The sequence below is a fragment of the Tamandua tetradactyla genome, chromosome 8, assembly GCF_023851605.1.
Source record: "Tamandua tetradactyla isolate mTamTet1 chromosome 8, mTamTet1.pri, whole genome shotgun sequence".
Classification (NCBI taxonomy): domain Eukaryota; kingdom Metazoa; phylum Chordata; class Mammalia; order Pilosa; family Myrmecophagidae; genus Tamandua; species Tamandua tetradactyla.
Genome location: NC_135334.1, coordinates 72,555,888 through 72,570,806, shown reverse-complemented (window position 1 = coordinate 72,570,806; position 14,919 = coordinate 72,555,888). Strand labels below are relative to the sequence as shown.

General features: G+C 39.4%; 1 protein-coding gene across 4 annotated transcripts in view; it reads right to left on the bottom strand.

The window, feature by feature from the left end:
• Positions 1–14,919, bottom strand: part of FAM168A (family with sequence similarity 168 member A) — a 247,712-nt gene that overhangs the window by 105,096 nt on the left and 127,697 nt on the right. For 3 of the 4 annotated variants that reach the window (XM_077113640.1, XM_077113639.1, XM_077113642.1), the window contains one exon: positions 117–204. In XM_077113640.1, the coding sequence (XP_076969755.1) occupies positions 117–186 (70 nt within the window). In that variant the 5' untranslated portion in view covers positions 187–204. Of the gene's footprint in view, positions 1–116; positions 205–6,836; positions 6,954–14,919 lie in introns of all 4 variants that reach the window. The other variant, XM_077113641.1, reaches the window with a different exon arrangement.

Below are 14,919 nucleotides of genomic sequence, written 5' to 3'. Positions count from 1 at the left end.
ATGTCCCTTCTCCAAGTTTTCAAGTTTTACCAAAGGCTTTTGGAGGCTTGGTATACCAATAGTTATTTACCAAATGGTTTGATAAAGTCCTCAACTACCATTTTCATATCACTTACCTGTGTAGGCCATGTTCTTAGGGTTGCCATAGGGGGCCCCAGGCTGCACGGGGCTGTAAACAGGGTTCATTGTGGAAGACTGAGGATCCTACAGAAAAAATAAAGAAAACAGCAGTGATTATTGATTACTCATTCTCCCTGACACCAACTTCCTCTCTATAACCTCCAGTTTCTGTTCAAAGGAAATCATCATGGTCTAGTAGAGAGAGGACTCACTAAAGTTCATTTGTCTATATTGCCCCTATATTAGATACTTTTCCAATTCTGTCAGTGAAGATACTAAAAAAGCAGAGAGGTGAAATAGCTTGCCTAAGCTAAGGACAACCCAGGTCTTTAGGTTCTCAGTTCAGTGCTAGTTCTGCAGTCCCACAGATGACTCTGCCACTAACATACTATGTGCACTGGCCAAGATACCTCATCTCACTGGACTAATATCCTATAGAAAATGAAAGAATGTGTTCAGGAGCTCTAAGGCCCCTTCTAACTCTAATGAAGCAAGCCCAAGAGCTGGGAAAGGATGTGATTCTACTGTTCTCCAGGGGTTATGAACACACAGACTGTTGGAAGGAAGAGAGGCAAGTGCCTCTCACATCCCGCACATCTTCAGAGGACAAGATCCCAGTAACAGCTTTTAAGAAAAGGGGACTTTATGGCAATTGATCATGTAATGCAAAAGAAACATGGCCAGGATCTCTTACCAAATGGCCAGGATCTCTTACCAAATGTACTCAAGAGAAAGAATCAAACCTGGAATTTGTGCACACTGAGTGTCAGCAGCCCAAGTGCACTGTTAATGATCTTAATTTTCATTTCAATAACTGGAAAATCTATCAATAACCTCTATTAGCCAGCAATTTGTTTCACTTTGTTTTAAGAACTATTTCTGACATATAGGCCAATGCATGTTTGAAAACAGGTCTCCAAGTATATTATTTACAATTCATAAAAATCAAACAATTCTCTTCTAACTAGGTTTGCATGATAGATGGGCAATTTTTTAGGTCATTAATCTCTGAGGATAGGAAACAAGTCAAATGTTGAAGGCAGGCAGTCACCAGCTGGCTTTATAATGAGGGCTCTGTGAATTATTAGTCTGTCGAAGGTTCTGGAATAAGAGGTGGAGAAACAATGATAAGTTCCCAAAGATAGGAAGCTGGGATATTCAAATAGGCAAAAAGGAAAAATACCATAGTCAGTTTCAGTGTCCAGAACTTTCTGAAATGTACCTACTATGCAGTCCTGACTAGCACACCATAGAACGACTACCGGCAGTCAATACACTGAAACTAGGACAACTTCAGGATGAAAGTTAAAGGGAGGTATATTTCAGATTAATTTAAGGAAAAACACTCTCACAGCCAGCGTTATTCAAGAATACAGCCAAACAACACTATTTCTCTAAAGAAAAGCATCACTTCACAGGGTACTGAAAGAATTAAGACAGATCAAGATGTCAAAATACACTGAAAAGTGTTAAGTGACATGTAGATGTAAATGATGATGGTGGCAGTAGTGACAGTGGTGACTGCTATGAAAATATATATTGCCTGTATACTTTCCCTGTCTTGGATCTCTTTATTCAACCAGTTCTCTGCCTAATAGGCCAGGGTTAGGAAGACTATTAAGATGCTAAGCAGCACAACTGGCCCAGTAAACATTTGAGCACTCCCCGACTAAGAAAGTGCTCTGTGTTGACAACTAGACAAAGCCTGAAACTGCTTTTCATAAGTAATGAAACTCATCAGCTTTGAACATGGTCTCCAGCTGCTCCAAAATGAGGAGTATAGCCTCAGAAGGAGATCATGTCTGGGGCACCAATTCATTACAGCATCAATTCCAATCCCACCTAATAACTGAGAGAAATGAGACATGCCAGGGATTCAAAATTTTGGAATTGGATATAACAGCACTTCTGGGGAGCTACTCCTTGGTACACAGTGTTCCTTGCTTCCAAGAGAAGGTCAGCTTTTCACAACAATACCTACACACTGTTAACAGTTTCAAGGGCAGGCTAAAAAAAATTAGTAGGAATGAACTAATAAATTTTACTAACAGGGAAACCCCTGATACTGTGTCAAACATTAGGGACACCCAATTCAATAGGCCAAGCCCTTGATCTTGAGGTCAGCAGTTGTGACACAGAGAAGCTTAGCCTACCTATAAGTATGCCTAAGAGTTACTTCCAGAGGACCACTTTTGTCACTCAGATGTGGCCTTTCTCTCTCTAAGCCCAATTCTGCAAGTAAAAATCATTACCATCCCCTCTACGTGGGACATGACCTCAAGGGGTGAAAGTATCCTGGCATCGTGGGTTATGACTCTGAGGAATGAACATGGCCCTGGCACCATTGGGATTCACAATGCCATCCTGACCAAAAGGGGAAAAAGGAGTGCAACAATGAGGTATCAGTGGCTGAGAGACAGTTCAAATAGAGTTGAGAAGCTACTCTTACACAAGCTTCAGCTAGAAATTGCTACCCATCATAGTATGCCAAACCCCAAACAAAATCATTCCTGCCAACCCTAAAGAACACCTACCTAGGGCATTATAAGATGCTATAAAGGTTCCATGCACTAGGATAAGTTTCCAAAAACCTACAACCTTCAGAGCAGGAGTTAGAAACAGGGAAAGATAATGGGTAATTGGAGCTGAAGGGATACAGACTGTGCAACAGGACTAGATACAAAAACTCAAAAATGGACAGCACAATAATACCTAATTGTAAAGTAATCATGTTAAAACACTGAATGAAGGTGCATCTGAGCTATAGGGTTTTTTTGTTTGTTTTTGTTTGTTTGTTTGTTTTTCTATTATTATTACTTTTATTTCTTTTCTCTATATTAACATTCTATATCTTTGTCTGGTGTGTCGCTAGTCCTTCTAAACCGATGCAAATGTACTAAGAAACGATGATCATGCATCTATGTGATGATGTTAAGAATTACTGACTGCATATGTAGAATCGTATGATTTCTAAATGTTGGGTTAATTTCTTCTTTTTTCCGTTAATTAATAATAAAAAAAAAAAGAAACATAGGTACTGGAACACAGCTCTACAGTTTCTGGGTCTTCCCTCTAGCCTCTTTAATACACCTTAAACTAAAAAGGGGATATCTATGAAATGCATAAGAGTAAACTTTGTTTGACATCTCTCAGACACTGACACTATTTTGTCTCATTTCTCTCTTCCACCTTTCAGTCAAGAAGGTTTTCTCAATCCCTTGATGCTGAGTTCCAGCTCATTCTAGGATTCTGTCCCACTTTGCCAGGGAGGTTTACACCCCTGGGAGTCATGTCCCATGTAGAGAAGTGGGGGGCAGTGAGTTTGCTTACCATGTTGGCTTGAGAGAGGCCACATCTGAGCAACAAAAGAAGTTCTCTGGGAGTGACTCTTAGGCCTAATTTTAAGTAGGCTTAGCCTACCCTTTGTGGGGATAAGTTTCATTGGAAGAAACCCCAAAATTGAGGGCTTGGCCTATTAATTTGGTTGTCCCCATTGCTTGAGAGAATATCAGGGATTCTCCAAATGGGGAAGTTGAATTTTCCCTCTTTCTTGCCATTCCCCAAGAGGACTTTGCAAATACTTTTTTTTTTTTTTTTTTTATTAATTAAAAAAAGAATTAACAAAACAATTAGAAATCATTCCAATCTACATGTACAATCAGTAATTCTTAATAACATCACATAGTTGCATATTCATCATTTCTTAGTACATTTGCATCGATTTAGAAAAAGAAATAAAAAGACAACAGAATAAGAATTAAAACAATAATAGAAAGAAAAAAAAACAAAAAAAACAAAAACAAAAAACCTATACCTCACATGCAGCTTCATTCAGTGTTTTAACATAATTGCATTACAATTGGGTAGTATTGTGCTGTCCATTTCTGAGTTTTTATATCCAGTCCCGTTGTACAGTCTGTATCCCTTCAGCTCCAATTATCCCTTCTCTTTTTTTTTTTTTTTTTTAATTAACGGAAAAAAAGAAATTAACCCAACATTTAGAGATCATACCATTCTACACATGCAATCATTAATTCTTAACATCATCACATAGATGCATGATCATCATTTCTTAGTACATTTGCATTGGTTTAGAAGAACTAGCAACATAACCGAAAAAGATATAGAATGTTAATATAGAGAAAAAAATAAAAGTAATAATAGTAAAATCAAAACAAAACAAAACAAAAACCTATAGCTCAGATGCAGCTTCATTCAGTGTTTTAACATGATTACTTTACAATTAGGTATTATTGTGCTGTCCATTTTTGAGTTTTTGTATCTAGTCCTGTTGCACAGTCTGTATCCCTTCAGCTTCAATTACCCATTGTCTTACCCTGTTTCTAACTCCTGCTGAACTCTGTTACCAATGACATATTTCAAGTTTATTCTCGAATGTCCGTTCACATCAGTGGGACCATACAGTATTTGTCCTTTAGTTTTTGGCTGGATTCACTCAGCATAATATTCTCTAGGTCCATCCATGTTATTACATGGTTCATAAGTTTATCTTGCAAATACTTTTTTATTCACTGTTCAAGTCACTCTGGGATTTATCAGGGGATCACTCTGGACAAACTTACAAAATCTCATGCCCTACTCAAGGTTCCATGTACTTATGGTGTTCAATTAAACTATCCATATAAGTCATATAAGTAAATGTACTAGTCAAAATATAAATTTTGTACCAAATAAACATTTTTTACTTTAGCCTCACACATAAGTTAAAGTTTTAAAATATTAATTACCATCTATTTTCAACATACTGCAATATTGGCATTCCTTTGTTCTTCCTCATGCAAAAACATTCTTTAATTTGTACATTTACTTACTATCATTGTACCGTCTAATCACTCCTAGATTATAGCATTTCAGCCTTTATCATGTATTTTCCCTTCTGGTTTCATATTTACCCCCAGCCCTCCACCCTTTATCATTCTCACATGCAGTTTCATTCAGTGTACTAGCATTTGCAAATATTTTCTGATTATCTGCTTAATATACTCTGGGATGTATCCAGGAATTACATTAGTCTTATTGGGCTTCCCTTGTATGTGATGGATTGTTTTTCTCCTGCTGCTTTCAAGATTCTTTCTCTGACCTCTGACATTCTGATTAGTAAGTGTCTTGGAGCAAGTCTATTTGGATCTATTCTCTTTGGGGTACACTGCACTTCTTGGATCTGTAATTTTAAGTCTTTCATAAGAGTTGGGAAATTTTCAGTGATAATTTCCTCCATCAGCTTTTCTCCTCTTTTTCTCTTCTCCTCTCCTTCTGGGACACCCACAGCACGTATATTTGTGTGCTTCATATTGCCATTCAGTTCCCTGAGTCCCTGGCTCTATTTTTCCATTCTTTTCCCTATATTTTCTTTTGTTTGTTGGATTTCCGATGTTCCATCCTCCAGTTCACTAATCCTATCTTCTGCCTCTCGAAATCTAACATTGTAGGTTTCCATTGTTTTTTAATCTCTTTTGTGCCTTTCATAAGTTCTGCGATGTTTTTTCAGACTTTCGATTTCTTCTTTTCGTTCATTCCTTGCCTTCTTTATATTCTACCTCAATTCAATGATTTGATTTTTGATGAGGCTTTCCACGTCTGTTCATACATTCTGAATTAATTGTTTCAACTCCTGTATCTCACTTGAATTGTTGGTTTGTTCTTTTGACTGGGCCACATCTTCAATTCTAGTGTGATTCGTTTTTTTTTTTTTTTTTTTTTTTTTGCTGGCATCTAGGCATTTAATTACCTTAAGTGGTTCATTCTGGAGATGGTTTTCACTTCTTTTACCTAGGGTTTTCTTGCTGGATGAATTTGTTGTCTATCTGTTCTTTGACATTCAGTTCAGCTTTTTCTGGACCACTAGCTTAGGTTTTGTTTAACTGAGGAGAATTTTTCAGTTCTTTTTTCTTGTTTCTTGCCCTGCCTGTACGGTGCGTCCACCACCATCCCCACCTTTGGGAGGGTCTACTTTGGTATTACAGACCTCAGCCGGATTTTCCTAGACCAAACTGACCTCCTGTCAGGAGGAAAGAGTCACCTGCATCAGTTTTCCCTGAGGGTAAGACGCAGCAGGTTGAAAGACTTTCCTGTGAAGTCTCTAGACTCTATTTTTCTTATCCTGCCCAGCCAGTATGTGGTGCTTGTCTGCCTGCAGGTCCCACCAGCATAAGGTGATGTGGTACCTTGAACTTACACAGACTCTCCCTGCTGGGGCGTGGTGGAGACAGAGGAAAGATTGTAGGCTGGTTTTAATGGCTTCAAATTATCAAACCCTGGAGTCTGAATTCCTTAAGGGAGGTATTCCACCAAGTTGGGCCTCACCCCTCCCCTGGGGAAGGCACAAGCTCCAGATAAGGTCTCAAACAAGCTTGTTTCTGCCTATGCTTGGGGAAGTTACAGTCTGTGAAGCCCTGCCGCTGTATCCAAAGGCAGTCAAGCTGTTGTAGAAACACAGCCACAAAAACCTCTGTTTCTTTTTTTTTCTTTTTCCGTCAACCCTGCCCCCTCAGCGCTGGGGCAAAAATCAACAACCTCCGCTTTCACCAGGTTCACCTGAGCTGGGGGCCTATTTTTATTAGTCAGAATTTGTGAATTAATTCCACACTTGAAGCTTAGGTGTGCTCAGCCCCTGCTGCTGGTAAAGTTCCTTTCCTTTCCCCTCTGGGAAGCAGCCTGGGGGGAGGGGCACCGGCTGCTGTGCTTGGGGAACTCACAGTTCTGGGGCGCCTGCAGGCAGTTCAGCTGGTCCAAACTTGGGTACGCTGTATGTCCAGTCACTGATGTGGCCCCAGGAGTTGTTCTGTACTGTTTCTGGTTATTTAGTAGCTGTTCTGGAGGGTGAATAAATCCAAAACCTTGTTAAACCGCCATCTTGGCCGTCTCCTCAGGAATTACATTAAGCCACACAGGCTCTCATTCTTATTCTGGGCTCCCTGTGTTTTGATTGTTTAAATGATCTATGCAGACAAGTTGAGTTAGATTATGTGCTACAGAAAATTTAGGTTCTGGACATAATAAAACTTTCTTCCTTTGGTCTCAAAGAATAGGTGAAGTTCTAAAACAGGGGTCTTCCTTGCCCCTATATTCTGAATTACCTTAATCCCAACCTGATCAGTTTTATTCTCTTCTCTAAATACCAGGGATACATATATAAAACAGCCCCTCAAAATCCAGAAATAACAATACCACTCTGGACTAAATGTGACTGCTATAAGAGCTTACAATCTAGGCCCCTGTTTTCTTACAAGTATTTTCTAAATAAGATCAAACAGTATTTGTTCTTTTGTTTCCACCTTATTTTGCCTCAAGAAATATCCCACAGGTTTATTCCCATCATTGCATGCCTCACAACTTTGTTTCTTTTTGTAACAACACCACATGTGATCATATGTTTACACCATCATTCACCAAACTACTTCTTCAGTCAGTACATCTTTCAGCCACCTCCATCTACTGGGCCTCATGTATAATGTCCAAAGTCAACAGTTTCAATTTTAGATGATTTCATTGTTCCGAAGAAAAAGATGGCTGATAAACATATTCTCAGTAAACAGAAAATCCAAACCTCCTCGTAACACTTGTCCCTCCCTTCATTATGTACCCTTGGTATTGCTGCAGTACTGTTGATGTTTTACCGTTAAACGTATCCTGTAGCAAGCAATAGTATTTTCCTCCTCTACCCTGAAATTAAACACTCTTTGTACAAGATTCATACTTTTGCAGTAGTTAATGCAAGAACTAATTTGTATGTGTAGTGATAACTGGTGGGACACAAGAATCTATACGACCCCTTTCAATCATGTTCACCTTCATGTTACCATATATTACTCATAGACCCACTAGGAAACTGCCTTCACTTCTATCTCTTCCCTTATAATTAAGTTCAAACTCATTCGCAAACTGTTTGCCCATCTCAAGCTTCTGTGTTTCTCTAGGTCCCCTATATTTTGTATTATAAGCCTGATTTTACCTTTACCATGGCTATAAAAGTGGAATCATACATTCCTTTTGTGCCTGGCTTATTTCACTCAACATTATGTCCTGAAGGCTCATCCGTCTTGTCATGTGGTTCAGGCTGTAATTTTGTCTTACTACTACTTGATATTCATCATATGTATACCACATTTTGTTAACCCACTCATCTGTTGATGGGCAATTGGATTGTTCCCATCTTTTGGTGAGTGTAAATATTGCTGCTGTGAACATTGAGGTGTAAATGTTTGTTGTCACTGCTTTCAGGTCTTCGGGGTATATGCCAAACAGTGATACTGCCAGTAATAGGGCAACCGGATATTTAGTTTTCTGAGGAACTGTTAAGACGGTCTTCCACAGTGGCTGTACCATTATATATTCCCACCAGCAGTGCCTAAGTGTCCCAGTTTCTCTATATCCTCTCCAACATTTGTAGTTTCCTGTTTGTTTAATAGCAGCCATACTTACAGGTATGAGGTGGTATCTCATTGTAGTCTCGATCTTCATTTCCCTTACAGCTAATGAAATGAGCATCTCTTCATGTGATTCTTAGTAATCTGTATTTGCTTTTCAGAAAAAATATTTAATCATATCTTTAGTTCATTAAACAACTGGATTGCCTGTTCTTTTGCTGTTGAGTTATATGATTTCTTTATGCATACAGGCTATCAAACTGTTATCCAATGTGTGATTTCCAAATACTTTCTCCCACTGAGGTAGCTTTCTCTTCACTTTTTTGACAAAGTCTTTTGAGTCACAAAAGTATTTAATTTTAAGGCGTCTCCATTTATACTTACTTTCTTTTGTTGCTTGTGCTTTGGGTATAAAGTTCAGAAAGCTACCTTCTATTATTAGGTCTACAAAATGCTTCCCTACATTTTCTCCTAGGAGCTTATGGTACTGGTCCTTATATTCACGTATTTGATGCAATTTAAGTTAATTTTGTATGGGGTATAAGGTAAGGGTCCTCTTTCATTCTTTTGGTTACTGATATCCAGTTCTCCCATGCCCGTTTATTGAAAAGACTCTTTTGTCCCAGTTCAGTGGATTTGGGGGCCCTGTCAAAAATCAGTTTACCGGCGGCGCCCACGCCCCGCAGCAGCCGACCCGCCTGCCCTCCTCTCCCCTCTCTCTTTGTCCGCCGGCCTGCCGCGCGGCGCCCACGCCCCGCAGCAGCCGACCCGCCCGCCCTCCTCTCCCCTCTTCTGCCTTCACCGGCTCCTCTGCCACTGGCCTCCACAGCCTTGCCACCCTCACCTTTCCTCCTCCAGAACAGCTACTGGGGGAGTGGAGACAATACAGAGCAGCTCCCGGAGCCACGACGGAGATCAAAGGGACGGCGTACCCCATCCTGGAACAGCTGACTGTCTGGGAGAACCAGCTCTGGTGAGATCACCGAGGGGCGCGGGCTTTCCTGGGTGGGAAGGCAAGCGGCCGGAGTCCCTCCCTTCCTCCTTCCCAGGCCAGCTGGCAGAATTGGACAGGCGGTCCCCTTGGGCCGCGGCGGCTGGCACACCCACCACGCGAGGCCCCCCGGACCAACTGAGAGAGTTTGGTCGGAAATCCCCAGACTGCGGAGAACAGTGACCGGGGGGGTCCCTTCCAAACACGTGACTTCCCGGTCCAGCTAGGAACACTGCACTCTCCCGGGCTGCGACAGCTGGCGCCCTCCCGCCACGCTTGGAGCCCCGGGCCGACTAGGTAATTCGGCCAGACGCTCTCCCGTGCTGCGGCGGCCGGCGAACCTCCTCGCGTTCAGAACCCTGGGCTGGCTGGTACTCTTCCAAGACGCTTCGGCTAGCGAACCTCCCCTACGGCGAGAATTTTCCAGAGTTAAAGGACCCACAGCAACTTTCACTGGTGGAACCCGTAGACAAACGTGTGCCACGAGCGACACCTACTGGGCAGGATAAGAAAAACAGAATACATAGATTTCACAGAAAAATCTTTCAACCTGTGGGGTCCAACACCCAGGGAAATCTGACTAAATGCCCAGACGCCAGCAGAAGATAACGGATCAGGCTCAGAAAACTGAAAATATGGCCCAGTCAAAGGAACAAACCAATAGTTCAAATGAGATACAGGAGCTGAGACAACTAATGCTGAATATACAAACAGAAATGGAAAACCTCTTCAAAAATGAAATCGATAAATTGAGGGAGGACATGAAGAAGACATGGGCTGATCAAAAAGAAGAAATAGAAAAACTGAAAAAACAAATCACAGAGCTTATGGAAGTGAAGGATAAAGTAGAAAAGATGGAAAAAACAATGGATACCTACAATGACAGATTTAAAGAGACAGAAGATAGAATTAGTGATTTGGAGGATGGAACATCTGAATTCCAAAAAGAAACAGAAAATATCGGGAAAAGAATGGAAAAATTTGAACAGGGTATCAGGGAACTCAAGGACCATATGAACCGCACAAATATACGTGTTGTGGGTGTCCCAGAAGGAGAAGAGAAGGGAAAAGGAGGAGAAAAACTAATGGAAGAAATTATCACTGAAAATTTCCCAACTCATATGAAAGACCTAAAATTACAGATCCAAGAAGTGCAGCACACCCCAAAGAGATTAGACCCAAATAGGCGTTCTCCAAGACACTTACTAGTTAGAATGTCAGAGGTCAAAGAGAAAGAGAGGATCTTGAAAGCAGCAAGAGAAAAACAATCCATCACATACAAGGGAAACCCAATAAGACTATGTGTAGATTTCTCAGCAGAAACCATGGAAGCTAGAAGACAGTGGGATGATATATTTAAATTACTAAAAGAGAAAAACTGCCAACCAAGACTCCTATATCCAGCAAAATTATCATTCAAAAATGAGGGAGAAATTAAAACATTTTCAGACAAAAAGTCACTGAGAGAATTTGTGACCAAGAAACCAGCTCTGCAAGAAACACTAAAGGGAGCACTAGAGTCAGATACAAAAAGACAGAAGAGAGAGGTATGGAGAAGAGTGTAGAAAGAAGGAAAATCAGATATGATATATATAATACAAAAGGCAAAATGGTACAGGAAAATATTATCCAAACAGTAATAACACTAAATGTCAATGGACTGAATTCCCCAATCAAAAGACATAGATTGGCAGAATGGATTAAAAAACAGGATCCTTCTATATGCTGTCTACAGGAAACACATCTTAGACCCAAAGATAAACATAGGTTGAAAGTGAAAGGTTGGGAAAAGATATTTCATGCAAATAACAACCAGAAAAGAGCAGGAGTGGCTACACTAATATCCAACAAATTAGACTTCAAATGTAAAGCAGTTAAAAGAGACAAAGAAGGACACTATATACTAATAAAAGCAACAATTAAACAAGAAGACATAACAATCATAAATATTTATGCACCGAACCAGAATGCCCCAAAATACGTGAGGAATACACTGCGAACACTGAAAAGGGAAATAGACTCATATACCATAATAGTTGGAGACTTCAATTCACTACTCTCATCAATGGGCAGAACATCTAGACAGAGGATCAACAAAGAAATAGAGAATCTGAATATTACTATAAATGAGTTAGACTTAACAGACATTTATAGGACATTACATCCTACAACAGCAGGATACACCTTTTTCTCAAGTGCTCATGGATCATTCTCAAATAGACCATATGCTGGGTCACAAAGCAAGTCTTAACAAATTTAAAAAGATTGAAATCATACACAACACTTTCTCGGATCATAAAGGAATGAAGTTGGAAATCAATAATAGGTGGAGTGCCAGAAAATTCACAAATACGTGGAGGCTCAACAACACACTCTTAAAGAACGAGTGGGTCAAGGAAGAAATTGCAAGAGAAATTAGTAAATATCTCGAGGCGAATGAAAACGAAAACATATCAAAACTTATGGGACGCAGCAAAGGCAGTGCTAAGAAGGAAATTTATTGTCCTAAATGCCTATATCAGAAAAGAAGAAAAGGCAAAAATTCAGGAATTAACTATCCATTTGGAAGAACTGGAGAAAGAACAGCAAACTAATCCCAAAGCAAGCAAAAGGAAAGAAATAACAAAGATTAGAGCAGAAATAAATGAAATTGAAAGCACGAAAACAATAGAGAAAATCAATAAGGCCAGAAGTTGGTTCTATGAGAAAATCAATAAGATTGATGGGCCCTTAGCAAGATTGACAAAAAGAAGAAGAGAGAGGATGCAAATAAATAAGATCAGAAATGGAAGAGGAGACATAACTACTGACCTCACAGAAATAAAGGAGGTAATAACAGGATACTATGAACAACTTTACGCTAATAAATACAACAATTTAGAGGAAATGGACGGGTTCCTGGAAAGACATGAACAACCAACTTTGACTCAAGAAGACATAGATGACCTCAACAAACCAATCACAAGTAAAGAAATTGAATCAGTCATTCAAAAGCTTCCTAAAAAGAAAAGTCCAGGACCAGATGGCTTCACATCTGAATTCTATCAAACATTCCAGAAAGAATTAGTACCAACTCTCCTCAAACTCTTCAAAAAAATCGAAGCGGAGGGAAAACTACCTAATTCATTCTATGAAGCCAACATCACCCTCATACCAAAACCAGGCAAAGATATTACAAAAAAAGAAAACTACAGACCAATCTCTCTAATGAATATAGATGCAAAAATCCTCAATAAAATTCTAGCAAATCGTATCCAACAACACATTAAAAGAATTATACATCATGACCAAGTAGGATTCATCCCAGGTATGCAAGGATGGTTCAACATAAGAAAATCAATTAATGTAATACACCATATCAACAAATCAAAGCAGAAAAATCACATGATCGTCTCAATTGATGCAGAGAAGGCATTTGACAAGATTCAACATCCTTTCCTGTTGAAAACACTTCAAAGGATACGAATACAAGGGAACTTCCTTAAAATGATAGAGGGAATATATGAAAAACCCACAGCTAATATCATCCTCAATGGGGAAAAATTGAAAACTTTCCCCCTAAGATCAGGAACAAGACAAGGATGTCCACTATCACCACCATTATTCAACATCGTGTTGGAGGTTCTAGCCAGAGCAATTGGACAAGAAAAAGAAATACAAGGCATCAAAATTGGAAAGGAAGAAGTAAAACTATCACTGTTTGCAGACGATATGATACTATACGTCGAAAACCTGGAAAAATCCACAACAAAACTACTAGAGCTAATAAATGAGTACAGCAAAGTAGCAGGTTACAAGATCAACATTCAAAAATCTGTAGCATTTCTATACACTAGTAATGAACAAGCGGAGGGGGAAATCAAGAAACGAATCCCATTTACAATTGCAACTAAAAGAATAAAATACCTAGGAATAAATTTAACTAAAGAGACAAAAAACCTATATAAAGAAAACTACAAAAAACTGCTAAAAGAAATCACAGAAGACCTAAATAGATGGAAGGGCATACCGTGTTCATGGATTGGAAGACTAAATATAATTAAGATGTCAATCCTACCTAAATTGATTTACAGATTCAATGCAATACCAATCAAAATCCCAACAACTTATTTTTCAGAAATAGAAAAACCAATAAGCAAATTTATCTGGAAGGGCAGGGTGCCCCGAATTGCTAAAAGTATCTTGAGGAAAAAAAACGAAGCTGGAGGTCTTGCACTGCCTGACTTTAAGGCATATTATGAAGCCACAGTGGTCAAAACAGCATGGTATTGGCATAAAGATAGATATATCGACCAATGGAATCAAATAGAGTGCTCAGATATAGACCCTCTCATCTATGGACATTTGATCTTTGATAAGGCAGTCAAGCCAACTCACCTGGGACAGAACAGTCTCTTCAATAAATGGTGCCTAGAGAACTGGTTATCCATATGCAAAAGAATGAAAGAAGACCCATATCTCACACCCTACACAAAAGTTAACTCAAAATGGATCAAAGATCTAAACATTAGGTCTAAGACCATAAAACAGTTAGAGGACAATGTAGGGAGATATCTTATGAATCTTACAATTGGAGGCAGTTTTATGGACCTTAAACCTAAAGCAAGAGCACTGAAGAAGGAAATAAATAAATGGGAGCTCCTCAAAATTAAACACTTTTGTGCATCAAAGAACTTCATCAAGAAAGTAGAAAGACAGCCTACACAATGGGAATCAATATTTGGAAACGACGTATCAGATAAAGGTCTAGTATCCAGAATTTATAAAGAGATTGTTCAACTCAACAACAAAAAGACAGCCAACCCAATTACAAAATGGGAAAAAGACTTGAATAGACACCTCTCAGAGGAGGAAATGCAAATGGCCAAAAGGCACATGAAGAGATGCTCAATGTCCCTGGCCATTAGAGAAATGCAAATCAAAACCACAATGAGATATCATCTCACACCCACCAGAATGGCCATTATCAACAAAACAGAAAATGACAAGTGCTGGAGAGGATGCGGTGAAAGAGGCACACTTATCCACTGTTGGTGGGAATGTCAAATGGTGCAACCACTGTGGAAGGCAGTTTGGCGGTTCCTCAAAAAGCTGAATATAGAATTGCCATACGACCCAGCAATACCATTGCTGGGAATCTACTCAAAGGAATTAAGGGCAAAAACTCAAACGGACATTTGCACACCAATGTTTATAGCAGCATTATTTACAATTGCAAAGAGATGGAAACAGCCAAAATGTCCATCAACAGACGAGTGGCTAAACAAACTGTGGTATATACATACGATGGAATATTATGCAGCTTTAAGGCAGGATAAACTTATGAAGCATGTAATAACATGGATGGACCTAGAGAACATTAAGCTGAGTGAGTCTAGCCAAAAACTAAAAGACAAATACTGTATGGTCCCAATGATGTGA